Below are 27,933 nucleotides of genomic sequence, written 5' to 3' on the forward strand. Positions count from 1 at the left end.
AACAATGACGTGTTTTGTAAAAGTATTCATAGCTCTAAAACCTTTTCACATTTTGTGATGTTACAACCACAAAATTCAATGTATTTTATTGGGACTTTACGAAATTGATCAACACAAAGTAGCAAATAATTATGAAGTGAAGGGAAAGAGATACCTGGTATGAATTTGTATTTAACCCCCCTTGGTCAAAATGTTGTTGAACTATATTTTTGCCACAGTTTTAGGTGCAAGTCTGGGCTATGCCTCAAACAGCTTTGTACATTTTAGGGATTAGAATTTCTACCCATTCTTCTCTTTGAACATCAATGTTTAGGTCTTGCTATTAGCTTAAAATTTGATTTAGGTCCATAGTTTGACTCCTGTTTTGTAGCAGGTAAATGGCAGGATAATGTTTTATGTCTATGTTGGCCATCCCAAATTGGCAACCATCATATGAAAATTATCTCCATAGAATGATGGACTTCAAATAGGTATAACCCTTAACAGATTGAATATTGTGTGCCTGTTTTCGTTACACAAAGGTAGAATATTTTTACTAGTCAGGCGACCTCTGAATGCAATTGGTTGCACTGGATTGTATTCATGGGTTTCAGAGAAAAGAAGGCTAAATACAAATGTATGTCACATATTGCAGATTTTATTTCAGAATTAGACACTACTTTGTGTTGATTTATTACATAAAGTTCTCATAAAATAAACGTCTGTGGTTTTAACATGATAAAATGTGGAAAAAGTTCAAGAGGTATGAATTATTTATTAAGGCATCATGAAGTCAAATTATAAACACGTTTAAACTGCTTATATGTATAATGCTCTCTCAGTTTATTTAACATACAATTTCCACAGATGCAATGTGTAATGTATTAGGTTGCTCATTCTAGCTGCTGGTATACGATGAAAGATGATCTTTCAGGCATGATCCGTATCTCTAGGCAATAAAAGAGGGTCAGAATATAAGGGAAATATATTAATCTTAAAAAAATATCACGCATGTTGTACTCTCAGATTAGTGAACCCAACTTTATCTTAGCTCTTGTGATTCTTTAAATCCAGAAAGTCATGTGAAAAGTCAACATTTAATGGCTCTGAGTTTGCACCTCTGATATTTAATATGTTATTGATTCAGGCACTGCATCTGGGAGAATTGGCGTCCTGTTTCAGCTGTGACTGACACGTTCATGTCAGGATGAATGCAATGATGGATGTTTGTTGTCTCAGAAGGAGGAATGTGGACTAAACAATGTTAGAATATAGAGACTAGTTAAGTGTGATACATTGGATGCGAATAATATCCAGGCTGTGCTTAAGGTAATCCAAAAGCACCACTTATTCCTTCACTGGGCATCTACAAATTTCACCAGCTTTTTTGTTTCTTGTTTATGTTTGTGTAGCACATTAAAAGTGTCACAGTGTACATTGATATTTACAAGCAGCGACATGTACTGAACGATCTCTGGCAAGATCTCCATAGTGAGCTGCTCCATTTGAAAAATGGCGGTGCTGGTGTTTGTGTTGCTGATTCAGTTGCTGTAATTTTTTACGAGAGCTGTAAAATTGATGGATTGTGTAATATTTTAAGGAATTATCAATTAACCCTGAGAGCTGGAAGCCAGCCAGTTGTTTTATATCAAAAAGAAACAACTTTGTGACACCATTACTGCCAACATGTTGTTGGCAGTAATGGTGTCACAAGCTTTAAAACCTTTGGTGCTTAAATAAATGTTTTAGTCTCCTTTTGGATTAAAGTAAAGTTTCATTTCTGTTGTAGATGAGGGTTTGTGGGATATCATAATCAAGGATATCCCGAAGGATGCAACATCACATACATTCAACATGGACATACTTAAACAAGGCGTCAGCTATGACTTCCGGGTAATCGGAGTGAACGACTATGGCTACGGCTCTCCAAGCCTGCCTTCTCCCTCTATATCTGGTAAGCTTTTTATGTGTTTGTTAATAGAACTGAATGAAGTGAATTAAATTACATTCCAAACTTAATTAAAATTTCCCGGGATCTTTCAGACTTCACAGGAACATGCCTTGCACATTTCTAACAAGCGTGAATTCCAATTTTCCACATTCCTTTCAGCTCAGAAAGTGGCCCCGTTTTACGAGGAGTGGTGGTTCCTCGTTGTTGTGGCGTTGGTGGGACTCATTTTCATCCTGCTGCTGGTTTTTATCCTAATCATTAGAGGACAGAGCAAGAAATATGCAAAGAAGTCTGAATCAGGTGAGGGCATATACATTTACCACTTAACTGTGATGAAAACGTTTTGGTTCATAAGATCTTATTTAGTCTTGTAAAGTTGTACCTCTCATTGAAGAGATTCACCAATCTGCAATTCTGAAACATTGTTTGATATCTATGCAGTCATGGTAAAAAGAAGGAACAGCAGTTTTCAATTTCAGCATTTAATATCGCAGGACATTATAAAACTTTGAAAATATTATTCATTTGACAAACAGGAAGCAAAAACTGATAAGATGTGCGTGGAAAACTATATCCTTTCTGCTTCTATAGAATCTAACAGGGAAGGTAGCAAACAAATGCTACCAGTCAAATTCTTCAATTTATTAATAATAAGCAAGTTTCACCACCACAAATTTTGGTCTGAAGAATACAGGTGTGTGTCAACACAATGCTAGGAGGGAAAGTCCTCAGCAATGACCTTTGATAAGCAGCAACAGCTGCTTATCAATCTGTTAAGGATTATACCTATTTGAAGTCCATCATTCTATGGAGATAATTTTCATATGATGGTTGCCAATTTGGGATGGCCAACATAGACATAAAACATTATCCTGCCATTTTGTGACATTTATTCTATGAGAACCTGCTAGAAAACAGGAGACTCTACAGGCCTTAGCATGTTACATGATAACGTTCATGGCAATACAATTTAAAGCTGAACAAGTATGGCTTTTTAGGAAGGGTTGTCAGGAGAAAGTTTCTCTCTAAAAATAACATGGTAACATGACCTAAGTTTACTAAGTTGCATTTAAATGATCTACAACATTTCTGGTACAATAGCTTTAGGGTAGGTGTGATTAAAATCGAGATGTTTGGTAACAATACACAAACAGGCAAAACATATGGAGGGATGATGATTGGCTTTGCTTTGCAGCCACGGGTCCTGAGCAGCTTGCAGTCCTTGTGTTCACCTTGAACTCCTCTATGTACCAAAGTATTTGGGAGTGAAATGTGAGGTCACTTGCTTTACAACAGAATCTCAGCTCATTCTGGGTGAGCAACAGCACAATGATCCAAAAACCCAGCAGCAAATCTACAACAGAATGGCTGAAAGAGAAAAGTATTAAGGTGTCACAATGGATCAGCCTACGTCCAAACCTCAACCCGATTGAAATGCTGTGGTGGGATCTCAAGAGAACTGTGGAGAAAGAAAACCTCGATAAACTGAAACAATGTTGTAAAGATATTTTTTTTTTTTTTTTTTAAGTTGCTCAATAATGTAAAAGGCTTATGAAGTCAGGCAAACAATGACTACCCAGAGTTTGTTCTGCTTATTAATAATAATAATAATAATAATAAATATTGAAAGTGTGGTACTCTGTTGTTTTTGTTACATTTCAGGCGAAAGTTAAATAAACTAGGGAGCTGGTATAGTCCAGATTATTTTGTCATGTCAAAACTTTAGAACTGAAAGAAGATGTACTCTCTTTTTTCTTTGACTGTATTTTTACTTTCAACTTGTCTTACCATTAGGAACTGTGGGCCTGGAAAAGAAAGAGAGAGGTGAATTGAAGTTGGACTGGTGACGTTGGTGGTGGTCGGGTGGGGTGGGGGGGCTGGGGCTTTGGGCATTTGTCCTTTCAGAGCAGCTCTGACATCAGTTAGTATTTCTCCTAAGCTCAGCAGTTTTTCAGGGACCTGTTTGGCTGCCAGGCTGGGGAGGGGTAGGGTCCTTGCGGGTCACTGCCCATCTTTCTATCTGACAGAGAAAAAACAAGAAGTTCCTTCTCCCTCCAGCACAAAGACACTCTCAAAGCCTCCGTCTAGAATCTGGCCCCGGCTATTGAACCTACCAAGTGCATTTTTCTTTTTCACTGTTTGCATAACCACCACTTGACCCTGAATAGCCTCCAGGAGACACGAGACCTGGCTTTGCTGGGGCAGTGAGAAAGGGCTTATAACCTAACATATGGCAGTAGTAACCAGTAGTCACATAAAACATTTATATACAACACTTCTAGTTTATAGCATTATAATTTGGGCAGTTATAGTCAACAGTCCAAGAGAATAGGTGTTTACTATATTTAATATAGTTTCCACAGTGTTTACACACAGAGCTACACATTTTATTGTTCACATCCTTCTTTCTCATCCTAACCAGACTATATGCTTGCCTTTAAACGAGTCATATTTAAAAGGAATACTTGACATGTTTTGGGAGGCAGTTTTGTCTGCCTTCTAGCTAAGAGTTGGATGTGAAAATCAATCCCCATCTTGTAGCTGTTTGTTTGCTACAAGGTTGCAGCTGGAAACTAGTTAGACCAGTGCAGTAAAGCTGAAAACAGAGAGAAAGAGTGAGCAATGGTTTCTTTCTGTGAAGGAAATAAATCGACAGTCAACTCAGTTCCCTCCAGCAGCTGAATTAAACAGAATCAGTATTTTTGCTGTATTGCTCATTTGCTGCTACTTTTGGAATAAAAGTGAAGGAGACTATAACTCCAAACTTGATTGTTTTTCATCCCAAGTTGGCAAAACAATCTGTCCTGAAGGTATGAACTAAACAGGGATTGCAAGGTATTCTTTGAACTTTTTTACATTTTCTCACACTGGTACCAACATACGAATATTGATCTGGACTTTGACTAGGCCATCCAAACATGTTAATTTCCTTTCATCTGAACCATTCCATTGTTGCTTTGGCTGTATGTTTAGGGTCTGGAAGGTGAACTTTCACCTAAGTTTAATTTTTTTGCAGCCTTCAACATGTTTTCATCAAGGATTTACCTGTATTTAGCTCCATCTATCTATACATACACCCTGACCAGTTTACCTGTCCCTGCTGAAGAAAAGCATCTCCACAGCATGATGCTGCCACCACCATGGGTTACCGTGGAGATTGTGTTTTCAGGGTGACTCAGTTTTTGCTACACATAGCATTTTGAATGTAGGCCAAAAAAAGTCTATGTTGGTCTCATCTGACCAGAGCACCTTCTTCCACATTTGTGCTTGAAAGCCATGTACCATTTCCCTTCCACTACACGGTCTACTTTGTGTTGGTGTATCACATACAATACTTTGACATTTGTGAATGTAATGTGACTTAATGCACAACTTTTTATAAAGTAATGCTTTTCCAAGACACAGAACAAAACCATGAAGGGAAGCATTTCAGATGTTTTTCATAATTTCCATCCTTTAATCTCAAAAATCTCATCAAGATTGAACATTTTTATTGAAGTTGTTGGCACCTATCAACAACTTCAATGCGATCGCATTTATTTTCCAATTTGTTTTTAATTGTTTTATTCCTGAACGTGTTTAAGCACTTACTTACTGATCATGTAATAATCAGTTCAACATATCCTCCCGAACACTAACTTCCCTGTTTCCCCTTGCCTGTGGTCACACAGTTTCTCTATACGTGTGTCCAGGTAACAACTCCAATTGCAATGCTCTGACCCACGGAGACATGGTCAGTCTTGACGAAGGCCGCTTCCCCGCTCTAGAGCTCAACAACCGACGGCTGTCAGTAAAAAACTCTTTCTGCCGGAAGAATGGCATCTATACCAGGTGAGGTTATCCTCTTCTTACAGTAACCTAACATCACAGAGAAGAAAAACAAAAATCTAACCTTTTTCATTTAATACATTTATTCAGTCAGGAAAAACACTTATTAAGAAGTTCATGTTTTGTTTTTTTATTATAAAATCGCTCGTGCCACATTTATAGGTGCCTGTGTTTTTAATACTTAGTATTTTCTTCCTTTTGTCAATCAGACTAAATTTAGTCAGATTGACAAAAGGGAGATTTTGTATCGGGGGATCTATTTCTGTTTTGATTTGGTCGTATGTTTTGGATCATTATCCTTCCTAAAGACCCATAATGATCCATGTTCAGTTTTCTGACAGAGGCAAAAGATTTTTATTTAAAATAAAAAGTTTCACCACCACCTGGGTATTTCAAAAAGGTTCATGATGCCATGCACTCCATCAAGTTTTCCAGAGTCTTTTTTATGTGTCCTGTTGCAGCATTTTAGGCATACCATATTGAGGAGATGGTTGCCTACAAGTACCAGGGTAGTTTTGCTCTACAACAGGCATGTCTTCAGACAGTACCCTAATTGCGTGATTAACTTTATTAATTCCGGATTCAATTCAGTATCAGAGGAGGCCGGCCACATTTGTGTTATAGTGACCTATATTGGTATGACCTTCAACTATTTGAGTAATTGTGTATTGATACATGTGTACTAATAGTATTTGTGTTGAATGGGTGTGTGTAAGCATAAGTTTTTTACCTGGAAGTGTACATTTCTAAGTGTGGCGAGAATGGTAGAAGGCCTGCAATCCACAGTGCCTAAGAGTAACAAAGGACAGGTAGACCTGGTTCCGAAAGGCAGCAGCAGTCCCAGGCAGCCAGACATAAAGCATCACAGGGCCTGCAGCAACCCCCGGCAGCAAGACCACCCAGCACCAAGGAGGGGATACCCCATCAAGAACCTCCAACACTTCAAACAGGCACCAGTTCACCCCAGCAGCCGTGCCCCCCGAGCATAACCCCCCCTCCGTGGTGTTTGCGTGTGTGTGTCTGTGGTAAAATTAAGTATTGTGATGAATGCAGTTGTGCATGTTTCAAGGTGCATTAAAATTGGTGTTGTGGCTAGGGTGCATGAGATCGACCACTCCTTGTTGACAGCAGAGTCTCCCCCTGCCAAAGCCCTAAGTGTCTCTAGTGCATTAAACTGAGGTGCAGGATAGGGCCAAAGAAAGCAGAAGGAGGGCAATGCTTGGTGCTCCCCCATGCCCACAAGGCCCCAAGACACTACTCCTGTGTGGTGTTAAATATGTGAGGAAGGATGGTGTGGGCTCCAAAGCACCAGCATGAATCCCCAAGTAGCCCCCATTTAACCAGTGCCCATACCAGCCCATCACCGACTGAGGCCAGGGATCCCCCAGAGATCCCAAAAGACACCACGAGGAAGCCCCCACAGTACAGCTGCACCTGAACACCTATCCCCAAGATGCTCCTATGTGCTGCAGTTCTCATTTCACACAATGAGCTCTGAATGATGCTTGCATCTGTGCTACCATCCTCCTCCTTGTGCATGTTGTCGAGATACATTTCAATCTTCATTCACTGTAGCGAGGAGTGGTTAAGAGAAATGGACACATGTGTCCTGTGATATTTAGATTGCAGAAAGTGATGGGGAACTAATTAAAAGTTCTTATACACTCTGAGCAATGAAAAAAGTAAACACACTTATTTCATTTCATGCAAGTGTAGCAAATAATTGTGGCATCTGTGTTTTTAAAAAAAAGTAACAAGATTATCAATAGATTTCCCTCCCGCTCTGTGAATAAAGCTATTCAAATTAAAGGTTGTTTTTTCCACAGTTCTTAGGTCTAAGATTATGCAATTGAAATAAAATGCTCTTTACTAGTTTATTGCTCTTTACAGATCTTTACCAGGGGTGCAAACATATATGGGGGTCCATTGTACAGGGCACAACAACGTATCACATGGAAGAATAAATCTGACAATCCATTGTTTTAAATAAAAAACGGGTGGTTTCTCGTCAAAACAAGACATTTCTCATAGGAATATGCTAAAAGTTACATGTAGCCACCAGTCTCACCCTCAAAGGGTGGCGTTAGCATCCATAGTTTTCCCTGAATCTACTCACAGTATGTGGTGTAAAGTGGATAAGGTTTGAGAAAGTGAAGGAATTAAAGCTTCTTGCCGCAGGATTGTGAAACAGGATTGTGGTTGAGATTGAAGGGAAAAAATTACCAGATACTGAAAGACCAAACGAGTCAGGTAAGAGACAAGGAAGTGGTCAATGTTGCAGTGTTAAACAGTGAACTAGTAAGGTTATAGAAGTTATTGCTGTTTGCTGCCTGCATAATTATTTCAAACCTCACAAGGATCATTCAGATATTTACAGAGGGATCACTATGCAGGAAATGACAATAACATGTCCACTTTTTTGCATTAAATAGCAATGGTTTATGTTAAAAACATCTGTCTGGAGCAGACACTCACTGCTAAAGGTGACAGAGTTTGTCAGCCATTCTATGCTCAGTTCAAGTGGGCTCGTTCTCAAAATGTGTGAAACCCTCGTCACTTGTGAATTTGCTTGTTTAAACACATTTGTGCACAACACTGAAAATATTGAGTGTAAACGACAGGGCATTAAAATAGATCACATGCATTAGGTCTTCAAGCTACTACCTTTCAGCCTACCTTTCTCCTTATGTCCTCCTTTTCAATGGACAAATCACCAAATATATCCTTTCCTTTCAAATTCATCTTCAAGCTGTAGACTCTTCTAGAGTTTTTCTTGGGTGGCCTGGTGTTGTGCATTAATGTCCAGGTTTGGTGTTCTGTGTTTAATCTTATCTCTCTTTCAGTTGCATGGATGGCTGCCTTGTGCTTGGTTTCTTTCTTTTTCAAGCTTTTGTACAAATTTGCAACATGGAGGGAATAATAACTAGTTTGAGCAACATCCCTGAACACAGGCTTGTGTTCTGAACAGAGTAAAGTACAACTTTGTTTTCCTAATTTGCATTAATCAAAGATTCTGGGATCAAATATCAGACTATTTGTATATTAGCTATACCACAGAACAATAATCCCAAACACAGCAGTGAATCTTCAACAGAATGACTAAAATAGAAAAGAGTTCAGAAGTCCAGAGCTCAACCTTAGTGAAAATGTGCAAGCATTCTAAAATATGCTCTTTAAACCTAGCACATAAATGGTTTTACTCATGCTTCTCTATGTCTGAATTCTCTTTGTTCCTTTGAAAATATGCTTTACTAGCACCTATGCTCCAAAACCTAACTACATTCTTACATTTAATCTTCAGAACATGTTTACACTTTGCACAAGATTTTAATTCAGAAACCACTGCCGTCATATTGTTAAAAGAGTTAAAAGCTTCTTAGGAGCCTATAAACAGTGGCTTTATTTCATGTGGAAATCATTTAGAAGAGGAGTTACAGGATTCATGTCCAGTAGACAATGTCAAAGTCTTTTTTGTGTGAATGAATATGAGAAACATATTTAGGTTCTCTGGCTTTGTATATGTAACCTTAAGGACAGATCAAAGTAGCCTTGGGTCTTTGAGAAGCTTCCAGGCAACTTCTTACTACTTTTCTGATATGAAGAGAGGTTTGGGGGTGGGGTGGTGGGGTGTGGAGTCTGGCAGTGGAAGAATGCACAGATGTATTCGGAGAATCAGCTCTCTTTGAACTCAGCTCATAGAGGAGAAACCCTAATCCTGACACCTGAGCCTCCGCTTGCAGATTAATACCACATCGTGATCTCTGGTCTCAGAGTACCAAAGACGGGAAGAAAGCAGCAGACTCAGACTCAGATAAAAAATCACACGTTCTTAATTCCACTGTACTCTGTCTAATTCAGAAGCTGTGTCAGACAGCAAATGTCAGATTCTAATGTTGATTTTTCTGTCCTTGTGGAGATTAGAGTTAAATACGGTAACTGTGATTATAATTAAGATGTATGTTCATGTTTGGCTCTCTCAACTTTTCCAACATTCAAAGGTTTCTTTTAGGTTAAAATACAGCTTTTCTTCTGATCAATCTTGGAACTCGTTGGTTCCTCATATAACTTTGATAGTAAAAGTTTTAAAACTGAAGTTGTGACTGCAGTAACTGACGATGTGACAGTGAAGCTCTGATCAGGTCTAACAAGTGAATATCATTGATTATCTCTTCCCCCATGGCACCTATTAGTGGGTTTGGATATATTAGTCAGCAACAGAACATTTTGTCTTTTATATTGATGTATTAAAAGCAGGAACAATAGAGAAGTGTAAGGATTTGAGCCAGTTTCACAAGGACCAGATTGCAATAGCTTAACAACCAGGTCATAGCATCTCGTCGGTATCGGTCAATATTTGTCATACTTGATTAAAACATTCTCTCATTATTGCGGCTTTTAGCATATAAAAATTATTTTGTTCTTCCTAAATGACCTAAAACAGAAAAAGTTTGTTCTGATTTAATGTCACTAAGAAAAAATATTTGCATGTGTTTTTTTATATAGATCACAAAAATATTTGGTTTCAACTGTATACGGTGATTGGAAAAATATTTGATTTTTTTTTTGTTTTCACCTGGCCAGTTACCAATAAGTGACGATGAAGTTGTAAAATCATTTGATTTCCTCTCAGCTGATCTCCCAGTGCACCTTCAGTTGACACTCCTCAACTGACTACAGTTAGAACCAAAGAAGCCTTTGAGATGAAAGGTGAAACGTCTTTATAAACATGTAAATGAAGTCCAGTTTCTTTCTGTTTTTTTTTATTTATGATTGAAATGATCCCAGAGAGAGAATAAATGAGAACCGTACCTAATGTACCTAATGAGTTTATCCGTACCTAAGTCCGGATAAACTCAGAAAGCACAGAAACTATACTTTTTGTAAAACTAACCATGTGTTTCAGAGCCTACATCAAAGTTCAAAGTGTTTGCTGATGAAGACCGATGGATTAAAAGCATATTTTCAATTTGCAATGAGTGGTTTGAAGCCAACCCTGACAGTCTAATTTGGGGTTTAAAGAGCTCCTAGTGAAGTAATTCAGTCTAGATTGACATGCTATTAAATACTCTTGATTGACAAAGCTGTTGAACATTCCAGACGTGTTAATGAGTCCATTTAGCTTGAGGAGGGCCCATGCTCAGGGTTCCCACTAGATACCTGATATAACACTAACTGAAGTTTGCAGCCAGAGGGTTAAGTCAACCCCTTCTCTATGAGAGCAAGAGTGCTCATAAATAATTTAGGCCTCACTCGACAATGTATAAAACTTGATGAGAACAGGTGAAGGTGGGCTGTGATCCCTTTTTGCTTATATACAAGTAGTTTTTCATAAAGTCGCAGAAAGCTCACAATAGCATTTCTTCACATTGGCTCCATTTTTTGTTTTGCTCTCTAAGGTTTTGCTGAGTAGAAATGTCTTATGGTTTGTGAGTTGAGATGATTTCTTAGTTGTTTTACTGTTATTTATCATTTGTAATATTTCTGTCCTTGTAATTCACAGCTTAAACGGTTTAATTTTAGCAGCTGTGGCTACACTGTGATTGATACTTGTCATTGCAAACTTTTCAGAGCTTCCACATTTAGTTTTTTTGTAGCTGAACCATTAAGCTAACTGAAAGATTTTAAATGTTCCACTCCTATTCTAATTGGTTTTTGGCTCTTTAAACTGATACCCAGGCCCCTGCAAATATGATTCCTTCTCCTGCCCCACCCAAGACCATCCCAGGAGGTTTTTCAGCATTTTGGTGGCAGAAACTGAAAGTACTCACCCCATTTTAGCATTTAAACCTGTTTGGTAGAAATTCACTAAACAGTGTCAACAACTATACAACCGTGTCACACCATGCAAAACAAAAAACATCTAAAACTGTCTGGAATTCAAGTATATCAAGAAGAAGAGCTCTTTAAAGGTCCCATATTTCTTTCACTGTCTGAAGTTTCAGTTGTATGCACTGTAAAATAACGGTGAAATGTACTGCAGTTTAGTTGGTCAGTAGATTTCTGCAGTATTTGGTCCAAACGTTTAATAAAATTTGCACAGCTGGGTCCAATTAGAGTTTTATGTTATTCTCCAGTGATAATACTAGAGAATAGTTTTCACATACAGTCTTGGACACAATACCAGACCCTCTTTTGCAAGAGTGTGGTCAAATGCCACTCAACAACAGCAAATAACAGAATGTCTACTGTGAATATCTACCTTATAGCTGCAACAGGAGAAAAAAGTCTATGCCTTATGTGTTTTTACAGGCCAGCTAGAATTAATTACTAATTGAACCTTGTAAAAAAAGTGGAAGTCAATTTTAGTTAATGAGTTTTATGTCTTTATTCCTGTTCCTTTATATAAAGCTTATGGATAACAGGATTTTCATTTGGATCTTGTTATTTTTTCAGTGTAAAATACCTTTTGAGTTGAGGCACTATATATGCCAGCCACCACGGGGGGCGCTAATGCAAAGAAAGTAAATAAAATTAAAAAATAACATATATATATATATATATATATATATATATATATATATATATAATATACATGCGTATATTTCATTTGTTTGTTCCTATTGTATCTGTGTCCATGTGTTGATTTTCCTATAGTACCTTTGGTTTTTGTGCCACAGTTTTAAGATGACTGTTACAATTTGCCTACAACACATTTTTGAAATGCTTTCCACATGCATTAATCTAGAAAATGCTTATGCAAATGCTTAGATGCATAAAGCAGCTGTGTTCGCTTCCTTGGCTCCAGGGGCAGGGCAGCGACTGGCGGTCGACCCTGTAGCCTGGAAAGTCAACAGCAGTCAGAATGTCCCAGATGTCTCAGCCAAACTAACACCAATCAGCAGAAACAGATGGCTGTTTGTTTAACAGCAGCAATGACAGGGGAAAGTAAGGAGAAGATTTGGTTGCAAGAGATTTCTTTTTCAGTCTACTTATAAAAGAGAAAACTCTGACAAGTCGTTGCCATTTCTCTAAATATTTCTCTACAGATCTTTTTCTCACTCCTCCTTCCAGTCTAACTAAAAATCTCGTCTTTGCAAAATCGCATGAAGCTCAGATCCGAACGACACATTTGATTAGCGCAGTGTGCCACTGACACTTTAATCCAAGACATCGGTCAGTTGCCTGCGATAACATTTGTTGGAGGAAAGCCTAAGACTGCTTTTCATTTCATGACCCTGCAAGATATCTGTTTATAATTTAGTCACAAGAGCCGAGTGGTTTGACATTCCACAACCCACAGAGAGGGGGCTGAATCAGGGATTTATTCATTCCAGGAGACTCCGGCTGGAAGCAGAAATCTAATGACCATCTCATGATTCTCATCAAGCAGAACGCATACACACACACATTCACATGCAGATGGGCACACTTGGGAACATGAAAGAATGGAGCGAGATTATTGGGGAGTAATGAGAATTAAATTAACCTTGAGTGATCTGCATTTGCTTATAATTCAGAATTTACTTTGTTTTTCTCATGAATTCATGTGATGTTTAAAGAATAGTTACACTCTCTGTGAAAAAACACCCAGATATGGATGTAATTTGGTCAGCTTTGAAATGAACAACTTCATTGGGTACACACCATCTGAGAGCATCTGTGAACACCAGACTTGCCGACTATTCTCAATTACAACGATGTTTACGTTACCCTGCTGGACGGTTGACCACCTCTCTAGTCTTATGTCTTTTGCAGCTTCTAACAGGTTTTCTTCCAGGTTTGCACTGTCTTCAGCCTTATCAAACTTTTCTGTAACCCTGACCAGCTTCGCTGTACCTGCTGAAGAAATTAATTCCCACAGCCTAATGCTGTCACCACCAGTTTTCACGTTGTGTTAAGGGTGTCAGTTTGTCGCTACACAAAGCATTTTGCATGTAACCACAAAATTCAGTTTAAGTCTCATCTGACCAGAACACCTTTTTTCATGTGTTTGCTGTGTCACCTAAATGGCTTGTATTAAACTGCAGAGGGGAATTCCTTTTGCTTTCTATCAATCATTGACCAGTCTTGACACACTTCTATAATAAAACCAGAACTATGGAATGCAGACTAAGCCTTATTGTATTAGATTCTCCCACCTGAATCGTGGATCTGCAGCTCCTCCAGAGTTACCATAATCTCTTAGCTTATCTTCTGGTTTATCCTTTCCTTGCTAGTCTGGTCAGGCTAGGCAGGTGTGCAGTAACCGTTCCCTGTTATTGGATGATGGATTACTTAGTCTTCTGTAAGATGTTTAATGCTTGGGATATTGCTTTACACTCACCCTGTTTCAAATGTCTCCTTAACTTTCTGAGTTTTTTCGTGATACAGATCTCAACAACACTCATAATTAATTCTCACACTCTAGTCCCCATATCTGAGCAATCGGTCAGTAAATAATTCAAATTACAAGGGTCTGGTATTTCTCAAACATTATAGGGTGCAAATGAAGGCATCAAAAATTGAACCGGAGTTACAGTTCGAAATACCATACCCAGCTTGATTCATGCCCAAAAAGCAACTACCAGTCAAACTACATCACGCGCCTGTAATGACATCTAATACATCTATGAAACATCCTCTGTAGACCTTCATTCACTATTTAGACTGACTAATGTATGCTCCACCATCTGCCTGTGACACTGTGTCCCTGGATCATTGCAAGTGTGCCAGTTCCTCAAAAATAATGTCATTTCTTTCTGTGGATTAATTTCAAATTAATCAAAGTAAAATAAATTCAGAAACATTTATACAATCAGGCAAGGAAAAACTGGCTTAGATATGAATTTTAAAAAGCTTTTTCCTTTTTGGGGGGCAAGTGAGCTGGTATTGTCTAATAATCTGGGTAAATATGACAAAAGGGTGCATGTACATAAAATAAATTACTGTCAAAGCCAGGCAGGACACAGTCATTACTCTTTCAGGAGGGAATTTTGCTACTTTCCCCCTCTTCCCTCACAAAGATGTCAATGCAACAAAAACAAGTTGTTAGATTTGGTTGTTCAACTTCTCTTTGATGATGCACACTATTACCACATTGAGGAATGTAAAAAAAAAGTAGGAAAATTAGACCAAAGTAGGGCAATCATTCATTACTCTTCGAAGTACAACTGTCAGTGATGTCAGTTTAATGGACATCCTACATTAAAAGTTTACCTGATCATTTTCCTTTGTCTTTTCTCCAGGTCTCCACCCAGGCCCAGTCCAGGCAGTCTCCACTATTCAGACGAGGATGTGAGCACCAAATACAATGACCTGATCCCTGCGGAGAGCAACAGCCTGACTGAGAAACCTTCAGAAATCTCTGACTCACAGGTGCAGTAGCGCTACATCCTTTATCCCACATATCCTCTGATCTCTGTCCTGTCTTCATAAAGCAGCATCTGTTTCATTTGTGTGCCTATGTGTGTGCACACTGTCACTGCTCTGAATTCCTCCTGAATTCAGACTTGCATTGTCAACAGTGCTGCATATTTTGTCTGTTCCTATTGTATTTGTGTCAGTCACCTGATTCCAAGTTATAGGTTATAGCTGCAACTAATGCACGCTCAGAGATGAGAGATTAATGACTTTGCCCACTGGCTGCACAGCAGTTTTTAGTTTTGTGGAAAATGTCACTCAGTAAATGTCCACTTGCAATCCTGGCTGTGTTCTACTACTACTCCTGTTATAAAAGCCATTGGAAAAATTGCACTCCAGCCACATGGTCTATCCAATTTTCATTTTAATTCCATCAGGTCAGTGTGATCTCACTGGAAAACTCCCACCGTTTTTGATTTATTTAAAGTCCATATAGTAAATGGATCACTACCAATTAATGGTGGATTGTCTGAATTGTGGCCTCTGCTTCATCATGACCCAAACTACCTTTTCCCAGTAAGAGATTAAAATCAATAAACTCTGCTTTTCTCTGTTTCTCTATTGATCAGAATGTCAGTCAACCTACTTTCTGCTTTTCACTTTCATTAAACCGTGATTTTTTTTTCTCTAAATTGTTTTACATCTTTTAATACTTTTCCCAGCCTGGAAAAAGTATTTATACTCGCTGAACTTTTTCATGTTTTGCCAGATCACAAGCATAAACATTAGTGTATTTTATTGGGATTTGATGTGGTAGGCCATCACAAAGTAGTGCAGAATTAAAAAATCGAAGGAAAAGGATATATAGTCTTTAAAAATGTTTCACAAATGAAAATCTGAAAAGTATGACATGCATTTGAAACCATCCCTGTCAAGTCAAAATTTCTGAAATCACAATTTGCATCATGGCTGCATGGTGGCGCAGTTGGTAGCACTGTTGCCTTGCAGCAAGAAGGTCCTGAGTTCGATTCCCGGCCGGGGGTCTTTCTGCATGGAGTTTGCATGTTCTCCCTGTGCATGCGTGGGTTCTCACCGGGTACTCTGGCTTCCTCCCACAGTCCAAAGACATGCCTGTTAGGTTAATTGGTCACTGCAAAAGGTATTGTAGAAAAATTTGTATCCAGAGACTGATGATTGTCACTTAGATTCAGCTTTACCTGTTGTCCTAGATATAATCTTAACAGTGTGGTATACATATTATCTCCCACAGATGCAAGCAGAAGGCTGAGAAACCATTACTCTAAGACTAAATAAGAGAAGAATGGAACAACACTGAGGGGTTCTAATACTTTTGTTAATTCCTGTAGCGTATCAAGGAGCAAATCAAGCAAGGCACTAAAATTTCCTATAACAAAGGTTTCATAAAATACACAAATAGCTGCATTTACTTTCACCCTTTATTGTGAATTCCTGACACAAATTATTGTTGAACACCTCTCACATGTCCCTGATGTGAATTCCGCAGCCAGACATCTCTCCTCGCTTGGCCTTATCGGGACCCAAGCCCTATTTCCAGATCCAATAAAATCTCTCTTCAATGAATTACAACAGACAGGACCTTTCACTGCACTGTGACATTCCCTCAAACAAGTCTTTTAGATAGTTCTGCACCCATCTGACGTACTTAGAGTTTGTACTTGATTTTTGTCAAATACAGCCCCTTTCAACCTAAGATGACAACAGCTGTCTGGTGGCTCGCTCTTTGCTAAATGAGCTGATGTTTGTTTTTGACTGAAACATCTAGAGGCCTTCCTGTTACCCCAGGGCTCTGCTGCCATTCCCCTGACAGGGTCCATATCAGCACCAACTAGTCCTTTGAAAGTCGAGGAATGTTCTTTGAAGTTTTATTGAGGGGATAACGCTAAGCTATCTGTGTGACACCGTACTGGATCTGCTCTTTAATCCCTGGAGCCTTCCTCAGCAAGCATAAGTTGACTATTGTACTCCTTGTCACAAGGAGATTTGGAGGACGCTAACACTTACTTGGCAGGGTAACAATGCTGCCATTACTGCTGTGCCAGCCTGCAGGTACAGGCCTATTGACTTTTTTTTTTATATAGTACAGCCTTTCTCATTTTCCAAGGTTGTCCCTGTGGCAAAGTATTTTTGTGTGTCATTTAAAGCTGAAACCGGTCGAAGACAGATGATCTCATCTGTGAGTCAGAGATGGAGTGTAGATTAGGCTCTCTCTGCTGAGCAGCATTCCACAGGAGAGAAATGAAAGCGTGTGCTTTCTCTCACAAACCTTCTCTTTCCTTTTCTGCCTACATCTGTCCTCCTCTGCCTCTAAACTATGACTCTCTGTCTCACTGGACACTGCAGTTTTATTGGTTGAGACTCTGCAGGGAATAATACCTGCAGCCATTTGGCTTTGACAGCTTCCTGGATGATGTTATGGCCCAAAATGAACAAAAACTATGACTACTCCTAAATTAGACTTTGCCTTACTAATAAATCTGTGCCATAGGAGGTAATCATTTCACATGTTTTTATGCATTAAGAAACAGATAGCTTTATAGAGGTTTGTGGATGACATATTTGCCTATCATTGCTTTAATCACAGAAGAACAATATCTTAATGCAGAAACCTGTACAAACCCACATGCTTCCATTACTCTTATTAAGGCAAGTCAGACTATTTGGGGCAACACTAATGCTCTCCAAAGTTTCAATTCCCATTGATATTAATTGTTCTGATGAATAGTTTAGACTCGATCCATTATGGTGGCTCCAACTTTATCCGTGCCTTGTTAATGTATGCACCACCAGACATTGGACGAGCTGTCATTCCTTATACACATAAGGAAAGATGGGATGATATTATAGTATGTTATAGTTTAATTATGGAACATCCTTTTTACCATTATTTAGTAAATACAAAATAAATAAAAAACTATTGACAGATGAGTCCAGGAAATTTAAAGAAACGTGTTCAACATGTAGAATTAAAAAAGACAATTTATTGTTCATAAACATAAAGCATGATTTCACTTTCCACAAGTCTGAAAAATCCAATCTTTAATAGGAGTTTATTCAATGGGTGAAAAAAAAAAACCCACGTTAGTGCAGAATTGTTTTCAAGGAAATAACTGGTTAAATGCAGCTCAAACATTCTTTCCTTTCTGTACAGTACTTTTTTATATCAATTAAGAAATCTAGAGGCACTTCATTTGTAATCCATGGTAACCGTTTTTCCTGTGGAGAATAGGTGATTCAAGTAAGGTAGGTGAATGTGCCCAACCAACCCGTCAGCAGGTTGAGCTGTGTGTGGAGTGTTTAATTTTTTTCTTTTTTTGGTTTGATTACAAATAAATCAGACATAGTAACAGTTGCAATGGTGCTTCCACTTAAAAATATTTTTTTATGTCTTAACTTTACACAGGTACCAAACGTTTGCATGTAGACCTTATAACTCTAGAGCTATACTTTATTTATTTCAGGTATGTAATTTCATGTGGAAATTGCTTCTAAAACCCTTAGGGCTTAACAGGTTAAATTAGGAAATAATATGAATAAAGCAATAATTAAATACGTTTTAACAACTAAAACTGTGACAAATGAGGCTGGATGACAGCTTCAGCCATTAAACATTATGTATATAAGCCAGCCAGTTGTGTTGGAGTGATGCCAGGAAAATGCTTTTTCTGTCCTACCATCACAAGCATAACTGTATGCCAATTAGCTAGCTGCTGCTGGGACTCTAACTCAGTAAAACCAAGATTGAGCTTTTATGCAATAATCTCTCCAGGTGGGCCAGGTGTTAAATACGGGATGAATATACACAAAAGCATTTAATGCCTACTTCTAAGTATAGTGGAGTATGTGTGATGCTGTGGTCCTGTTTCTCTTAAAGGCCCTGTGAAACTTGTATTTCAGCATGGCATCATGAACTCTTTAAAACAGAATGGCATTTAAATACAAATCTGGTGGTCTTATCCAGAAAGATGAAAATGGATCATTATTATGTTTTTTTTTTTTTCGACAGAATAACCAAATGTATGAATAAAGGTCTTGTAATTGAAGGTGGGATTTTTTAAATAAAATGTATTTTCCAGTCATGTCCATACATGTTATTGTCTTTGTTTCTGTGTCTTTGTCCTTGCTGTGCTCACTTCATCAAGGAAAGGGCTATGGAGAGCTTACCCTCCTCCCTTCCTTTCTGTCCCAGTTTTAATAATCTATAACCAAAGGATAAAGGACCGACTCCTTGATGCAGAGACATACATTTCCAGTTTTGGGGGGATGGGGGACCTGATTACAAGTGGACTATTATATTTATGTTGTTATTGTTGTATCTGTGATGATGAACAACATCTGTAGTTGTTGAATAAATCTTTAACAAACGTTTAGAGCACTAATTTAATTATGATTAATCTTTTTTTTCAGGCCAAAACAGAAACAACAAAGAAATTATATCACAAAGTGCCTTGTTAAAACATTTATGCCTGTTAGCTTTTTTACATTTAATCATGTTAAACCCACAAACATTAATTTCTTTAACTGGGATTCAATACAATAAACCAACAACAAGTGGTGTATAATCATGTACATATATGGTTTTTACATTTTTTTACAGTGTACATTATGTCCTCTTTTCTCTGATAACCCTACAAAGCAATGACTTTGTAGAATCAAATGCATACCATATCTTAAAGATTTATTCATTTTGTTTATTCTGAAAACCATATTTTATCTTTGGGCTGTACAGTGGAACAGTTGGTAGCACTGCTGCCTTGCAGCGAGAAGGTTCTGGGTTCAAATCCTGTCTTGGGGTCTTTTTTCATGGACTTTGCATGTTCTCTCTGTGCATGCGTGGGTTCTCTTCAGGTAGGCCGGCTTCCTCCCTCAGTCCAAAAACATGACTGTTTGGTTAGTTAGTCTTTCTTAAATCGCCCTTATGTATAACTGTGTGCGTGTGTGATTGTTTGTCCTGTGTGTCTCTGCGATGGACTGGCGACCTGTACTGGGTGTACTCTTCCTCTTGGTCAATCAATTAAAACTCTGATAAAATACATTGAAGTTTGCTGTTGCAATGTGACAAGGAGTTTGAACAGTTTTGCAAGGCACTGCAGGTTTTTCAGCAGGCTGAGGTCAAAGATCAGAGGTCTTTAAGAAAGTTTGTTTAAACAATACGTAACAACTGATGACATATTCTCCAGCAAACAACAGTAAAATGCTTGTTTATGGTCCTAATTTATCTGTGAGATTTTGTCCTGTTTCCTAATATTACCATTGATAAACAAGAACCTACAGCATCTTTATCATACCGATTATAAATAAACTGCTGTCAAGTGGTTTTACAAGTTAATTGCATAGATTTCGTAATCTCTTTCCCTGCCTAATTTAGCATTAAAATGATGAAAAAAAGCATTAAATAATTAACTTTGGCTGCCATGTGTCTATTTGAGGCATTTCACTGCTTAAATGTGATGGTTGGTCCCTTGAGGCTGAGGTGCAATGCTGCATTTCATGCCTATAGTCTGCTTCTTGCACAGCATTCAGCTGCAGTAATTGGCTTGTAATGAGCTGGGATAAAGAGCCGTGTCTCCACCGCAATGCCCCAGAGGCAAATCATTAAGTATCTTTTCTTTGAGTTCTTCAGTTGATAAGTAAGTTATTGATAATAGTGATAAACCAACAATTATGATTGCTGGAAGACTTTATTATTTTATTATTTTAATATGTTATCTTGACTAGAACACTTTTCAAATCAGTTGTCCTTTGAGCTTGAACAATATTACAAAAAGACGACAAACACAACATTATCTTTTATCAAAACTGTTTGTTGAGGTGAAAAACACTTAAAAGGTGGCTGGTGAAGTGTTGATTAAACATAACATGATTGCTTTTCTTTGTTTGGAAATAAAACCTAAAGCAGGCCCTTTTTTCGTATAAATGACCAAATACAATTTGTGTTTGGAGGCCCAGTGACTAATTAAATGCTGGCTGGCACATTTGGCCGAGTAATTCCCTGGTAATTAGATGACCACAAGTAATCCTCAGTGAGTATTTGGTTGTCAAATTCATTTTTGTTCTCTGAATGAAATTATTTTTGACATAAATTCAGAAGTTTTTCGACTCCAACCTTGAACAAGGTGGAATGTTGGCAATGTGAAATAAAGCCAGACATAGTTGAAAAAGAATTAAATAATATTTTAGCCTGTCAAATAAACTACTGAAATCAGACAGTGTCTGTGAATTCATTAACTGCTTTCACATGTTGCTTGCTTTTCACAGAATTCACACAAAATAGCTCAAAAGGTGTATGTGTGTGAAGACCTTGGACCACCCCTCATTTCCTTAGATTTTGCTTCCAAAGGAGCCCCATTTCCAAATAGTTTCTTAAATTGGTCTTGAAAAATAGTTTGTCAGAATTTGAGATTTTTTTTAAATTAGAAATACTGTATGTTGCTTTTCTTTCTAATTTTCATCTCAGTCCTTGTAACCCTCACATTTGTATTGCTTGTTTCAGTGAATGATCTAGTTTAGTGTATAGATAAAATCAGCTGAAAAACACCATTGTGATATAGTGGTATGTGGTCCATTGCTCTAAATTAATAAAACAGATCCACAAATTTGAGTTGCGTAAGCCATTTTAAATATTATTTATAAACTCCAGGTGGTGATGTTAAAATTATCTAACAGTGTTTCTAAACTGTTTTATAAATTCAGCTGAAAAGCCATTGCAAGAGCTGTGCTATGTGGTCCGTCCACTTGCATTAATAAAAAACCCATGACTGCAGTGCAGGAAATAATTTAAAATATGATGTATGAACACCAGCTAGTTATATTAAAAGGCCAAACACCTTTATAAACATAACTGCAAATGGCATTTATATACTGAGCTCATGACAAAGTTCTGAATGCAGCTGGATGTTGTTCATTGACCTACATTAATTAACAGAGCCACAAACTGGAGCTACACACTGTTGTTTATAAAAAGCTTAGCTGCAAAAGCTATTTATAAATTCTGTTTAAGAAAGCAATTGTGAAATTAGCTGTATATGATCCTACATAAAAACAGAGCCCCAAACGTGATTTATAAACAACAGCTGGCACTACTGAAGGACCTGAAAGTGTTTATAAATGTAAGGATAGTTGTAAGCTGAATTGTTTAATTCAGCTGAAAACAATAATTTTGCAAGCGGCTGCATGCTGTTTATTGACCTACATTCATAATGTAATATCAGAAAAACACATCAAGAAGATGAGGGTAAAAGAGATCAGGTTATTCCTGTTTTAATCTGACCTTTTCAACAATGTTGAGGCTCAGTGTTTATATTATCTTTAAATTTTTGGACCAAAAGTTAATCTCAGGTGATTTAAACTTTTCGCTCAGAACATTTGTTGTTGGTCTTTTTTCACAAATTTCACAGCTTCCAGCAATACAGCCTGGAAAGTATTTAGTACCAAGATTGCATCAAATTATGGTATTAAAGTTGGGACTCTGCACACCTTTTGCCAATTCAGTTCTAACACCAGTTTAGCACTATAACCAGTTTAATGAAAAAAGCATGTCGATACTAAATTACCTTTTGTACAGTACTGTATTCTGCTGTGATGTCATCATCATCATGACTTGGCCATTTTAACCATTATGTTATGGTGATGTACTGTAAAACCCATTGTTTTGTTCACCCATAGGAGGCGCTGGTGTTTTCATATGGGACAGGTGGCCTACATACACTTCCACTGAATTTGGTGAGGTTCCAATAGCTGCCTGCTTTTAATGTTTGTAGTGGTACAGGTGAATGGCCCCACAGTGGTCTCCATCCAATCCTTAACCCCAGACTCTCATTTTTATTGGGGGTTTATTGTGGCACATTCCACCAATCAACAACAAAACATGTTGTTTCTTTCTGATGAAGTGTAGTTACACGAAGCTTCTGTCCTAAGCTCAACTGATTGGTTAATCACCTAGACAAACTGACCTTTTCCATCTTGTACTGATGGTCTGTTAATTGTGCACGCTTCAGTTTTTGCAGTCATGCTTTGATTATGTTTGACCATTTTGTCTATGCGTACTCGTGTTGTGTTGTTAAATTGGCACAGTTGCATTTGTGTTTGCTGTTTAGAAAGGAATGACTTGAAGTCAAATAGGAACATCATGCTCATTTTAATGTGCAAGAACATCTCAATAAATTAGGATATCTTCAGAAAGTCATTATTTATTTCAGTTATTCAGTTTTCAAAAGGTAAAACCAGATATATAGATTCATTACAAACACAATGATATATTTAACTTTACTTCTGTTTGATGATTATGGCTGACAGGTAATGAAAAATCAAAAAATGTAGTTTCTCATCAAATTATAATATGACAATAGACCAATAAAAATCATTTTTAATAACAAAATTGCATGTAATGAAGTCTATAATCAATGAGAAAACTGCTGACTCGACAGTTTCCCCACAGATAGTCATTCAGAGAGTTACTCTTAACAAGGAATGTCAGCCACAAAAGGTTATCACTAAAAAAGGTGGCTGTTCAGGGTGATGTAACCAAGAAAATCAATGTAAAGTTGAATGGAAGGAAAAGTGTGGTAGAAAAAGGTGCACCAGCAACAGGGATAACCTTAGCCTTGCAAGGACGCAAAATCAATTTAAGAGTTTGGGGAGATTCATGAGTTGTTAAATGCAGCCAGAGTCAGTGCTTCAAGAGCCACCACACACAGATGAATCCAGGACTTGGACTACAACTGTTACAGCCCGTGTGTTGAAACACACCTGAATCAGAGAAAATGTTAGAAGTGTCTTTCCTGGGCCTGAGAGAAAAGGGACTAGACAGCCCAGTGATTTGTGCTTTAAAGTCCTTTTTTCAGATGGTAGAATTATTTTTTTTTATTTCATTGGGAAATCAAGGACCTAGAGTCTGCAGGAAGAGTGAAGAGGCATAGAAGCCCAGGTCCAATATGAATCTTTCACCATTAGTAATGATTTGGAGAGCCATGCCATCTCCTGTTGTTGGGCAACTTTGTGTTACAAAGTCAGAATATCTGTGATTGATTGGCCAGCAACTGGTCTGACCTAAAGTCCACAGATAATCTATAGCAGGGGTGCCTATGTCCAGTCCTCGAGAGCTGCAATTTGTAAATGCATTCCTTCTTCAACACACCTGAATCAAATGAATGGCTTGTTACCAGTCCTTTGCAGAGCAGAATGACATGCTGATGAGGAAATTCAGCCATTTGATTTAGGTGTGTTGGATGAGGAACGCATCTGAAAGTTGCAGGACAGTAGCTCTCAAGGACTGGGCTTGGGCATCCCTGATCTATAGAATACCTAAAATTGGTACATTGACCATGGTGTTACTGAGCTTAATTGGCTAGTAAACTTGCCTGACCTAGACACTGTTGAGAATCTAATGGGGAACTGTCAAGAGAAAGATGAGAGACACCAGACACAATAATGCAGATGAGCCACTATCAATGCAACCTGGGTTTCCAGTACACTTCAGCGCCACAGGCTGGTCACCTCAATGCTACGCTGCATTGACACATTTATTCATTCAAGAGAAGCCACAACCAGGAATTGAGTGCATAGAACATATCTTTCAGAAGCATTGATTTCAGTTTAAAATAGCCTTTTTTATTAATTTTATGTAATATTCAAATTTTCTGAGACACTGAATTTTGGCTTTTCTTTATCTGTACACCTTAACCATGAAAATTATAAGAAATAAAGGCTTGAAATAACTCACTCTATGAGTAATTAATTTATATAGTATGTGAGTTTCACTTTGTGAAATAATTTAGGTGCACTTGCATTATACAAGTGTCGCTATTTGAATTGAATAAAAAGCTTTTCGATAATATTCTAATTTATTGAGAAGTACTTACAGTGCATAGCAGTAGCATGATAATTCTCCACAGTGAAGATGAAAACTATGCTAACCCCAGAAACCGTCCGTCTGTTTTGTCTTTCAGGGCAGCGACAGTGAGTACGAAGTTGACCCAAACCGACAGAAGACCCACTCCTTTGTCAACCACTACATAAGCGACCCTACCTACTACAACTCATGGCGCCGCCAGCAGAAGGGAATATCCCGAGCGCAGGCTTACAGCTTCACCGAGTCCGAGTCAGGAGACCCGGAGCACCATGCCCCGCCACCGCTACCCCCTTTACCCCCACTGCCACCGCAGCTCAGTTCACCTACCCCTCAGCCTCAACAGGCCCAAGGTCAACCCCAAGGTCAAGGCAACCTGTTTAGGCCCAAAGGAAGTCGGACTCCTACCCCCTCCCAGCAGAGCTCCAACCCCCCCAGCCAGCACAGCACCCTGTACAGGCCCCCCAGTAGCCTGGCCCCTGGGTCACGGGCTCCTATTGCTGGCTTCTCCTCCTTTGTGTGAAAAATGCTGAAAAGGATCAAACTTTCTGGAAGCATCAACGTATGTTGAACAACATGGCATTGGAAAATGTGGAATCAGCCCAATCAATAAATCACAGCCATTCCTCGCCTATTATCTAATGTTTTCCTTAGTTCTCATGTTACTTCTTTTGTTCTGGATAAATGCAGACTTTTCAGAGCACCTGTTTTTTTTTGTGCGTGAAAGTGTGTCAGACTCAATTTTTCCTTTCACCAGTTGATAAAACACATCTGCAATTATTTTAATCACTGAACTACTTGCATGACATTGCTTATAATTTTTTTTCCTTCTTCCTTTTTTTGCTCTTTAGAAACACATTCACCAGTAACCTCTGTATAAAGTCAGAAGTCATGGAAAACACAAAAATATTTACTATGTGTATATATGTATATATGTATATATATATATATATATATATATATATATATATACATATATATATATATATATATATATATATACATACACACACACACACACATATATATATATAATATATATACAGCATATATATTCAGTGAAGATACTGAGCAAATACAATTAATTCAGTTGACAAAATCAACTTCACTGATGGAGACTCATGATGAAGAGAAAATATTAGATTTGTCTCAATGTGAAAACAAAATACGAAGGATAAAAAACTGAAATTACACCAAATCGGTAAAACTTTTTACAATTCTTCCTGGAAAGTTTTCAACGGACATTGAGTACACAAAACTGCATAACTGTGGAACCAGCAGTTTGGTCTGAGAGCACACACACTCACAGAGAAGCCAAACAGCATTTTGTTACACTGGGTCAAAGGTGACTGTGCTGTACCTGAGGGACCCTCCAGATCTATGAAATGAGTGTACGTCTGTTTAACTGAAAAGATTCAAGTATTTTTTGTGAGAGTGTTTCAGTGGAACAAAGCTGCCTTGATGGAAACACATTTATGACACCTGGCACCAGTAGTGACCACCCTGCTCGTGGTGCCCTCCAATGTGGGGTACAGGAGCCTCGTTTTACTCACAACAGATGGAAAGAGGGGGGCTTTGAATCTTCCCTGGATACACAACCCATTTTTCACGTTTGGCCCTTCTGCTGGCTCTCGTATAAACACATCAGTCTCAATCTACTGAAACGCTTCAGCCTACAAGTTTTGAAACTGTGTGGACACATCTGCTGCAAGTGCTTAGGTGTAATTTTATCAAGAAAGAAAAGGGAAAAAAGATTTTTATTTCCTCTCCTTATTGCTAAAACCTTTTCTTTCCTGCCGCTGATCACTATCGCTGGGCAGTGCTGAGCCTGTTCAACAGATGATGTCATTGAATTGCCTCACTTCTCTCCTTTTTGTGTAATCAGCCACTCTGTACTACCCAGGTGTGACTTTGCTCTAAAGAGTGTGTGTGCATGAGTGTGTGTGAATGATTACACTTCGTGTATGTCAAGCTTTATAGATCATTCACTGTAAGTCTGTGTATAAAAAGATCGTCCTGCAGCAGCTTTAAACCTGCCTGGAATTTTGCCACGAAGGGGACTTGGCCACGTCCGGTCACTTGCGAGGCGAACTTACAACGCTATAGTGAAGACTCAGTGATGTGTTGCTAGTTACCATATTTGAAAAAGAGAAAAGACTTGTATCTTTTAGGTTATATTTTATTTTCTACGTGGGGTGATGTCATTGTGCGCAACAAAAGCTTATGCAGAATCTGAATGAATATATTATCACAGTACATTTCTGAAATAAATTATTTTTCAATGTTAACCCGTCTGGTTCTAAGTTCAAAGGACGAATATCTATATTAAGGATGTATGGAAGACGAGCACTGCCAAAATCTGAAAGAAATGCAGAAATATATAAAAAGCAAAAAAACAATAAAAGCAAACAAATGCAACACAAAAATAAATCCTTTCAGTGTTTAATTTCTAAAATGTAGGATAAATGCCTATACTTTTATTTATTTTGCCCTATACATGTCAATTTATAAATTTAGAGGGTTGTTTTTATTTTTTGTTAATTATTTTTCAGTATCACCAGGATGAAGGCTACAAGCTGAAATGGGTTGTTCTTTTGATTTGGTTGGTTTCCCATCACTTTAAAGGTTGATAAATTCCTCACGTTAGTTTATTTTGGTTTTTTACTCATGCTTTTATTTTAGTATTTATATGCAGTAAATTTGTGTAAAATAAAACAGGAAAAAAATGTCAAGCAACTATTGCAAAAGGATTAAAAATAATATTTCAGAAATAAGTACTTACGTAAAAAATGTTATAAAAAATTATTCAACTGAAAATGGAAATTGGTGGAAATTTACTTTTGTATTGTTTTTATTACCCTATTAATTATTCCATTATTTTTTGTCTACCTTTTATCTATATTTATTTTATTGGAATTATTTCTGTAAACATGTTATTTTTAATATATAATATAAGTTTATAATATATTTATAAAATACAATATATTTGATTTTATTTCTAAATGTATTA

At 37.8% G+C, this 27,933-nt stretch overlaps 1 protein-coding gene across 1 annotated transcript in view; it reads left to right on the forward strand.

Annotated features, from left to right (window-relative positions):
- sdk2b (sidekick cell adhesion molecule 2b) overlaps nt 1–25,845 on the forward strand; it is a 543,702-nt gene extending 517,857 nt beyond the window's left edge. The window contains exons 41-46 of the mRNA XM_047377275.1: nt 1,769–1,933; nt 2,090–2,230; nt 5,623–5,761; nt 14,923–15,052; nt 22,742–22,798; nt 25,024–25,845. Of these exons, the coding sequence (XP_047233231.1) occupies nt 1,769–1,933; nt 2,090–2,230; nt 5,623–5,761; nt 14,923–15,052; nt 22,742–22,798; nt 25,024–25,446 (1,055 nt within the window). The 3' untranslated portion in view covers nt 25,447–25,845. The remainder of the gene's footprint in view (nt 1–1,768; nt 1,934–2,089; nt 2,231–5,622; nt 5,762–14,922; nt 15,053–22,741; nt 22,799–25,023) is intronic.
- Nucleotides 25,846–27,933: the final 2,088 nt, after the last annotated feature.

The sequence above is a fragment of the Girardinichthys multiradiatus genome, chromosome 10, assembly GCF_021462225.1.
Source record: "Girardinichthys multiradiatus isolate DD_20200921_A chromosome 10, DD_fGirMul_XY1, whole genome shotgun sequence".
Lineage (NCBI taxonomy): Eukaryota > Metazoa > Chordata > Actinopteri > Cyprinodontiformes > Goodeidae > Girardinichthys > Girardinichthys multiradiatus.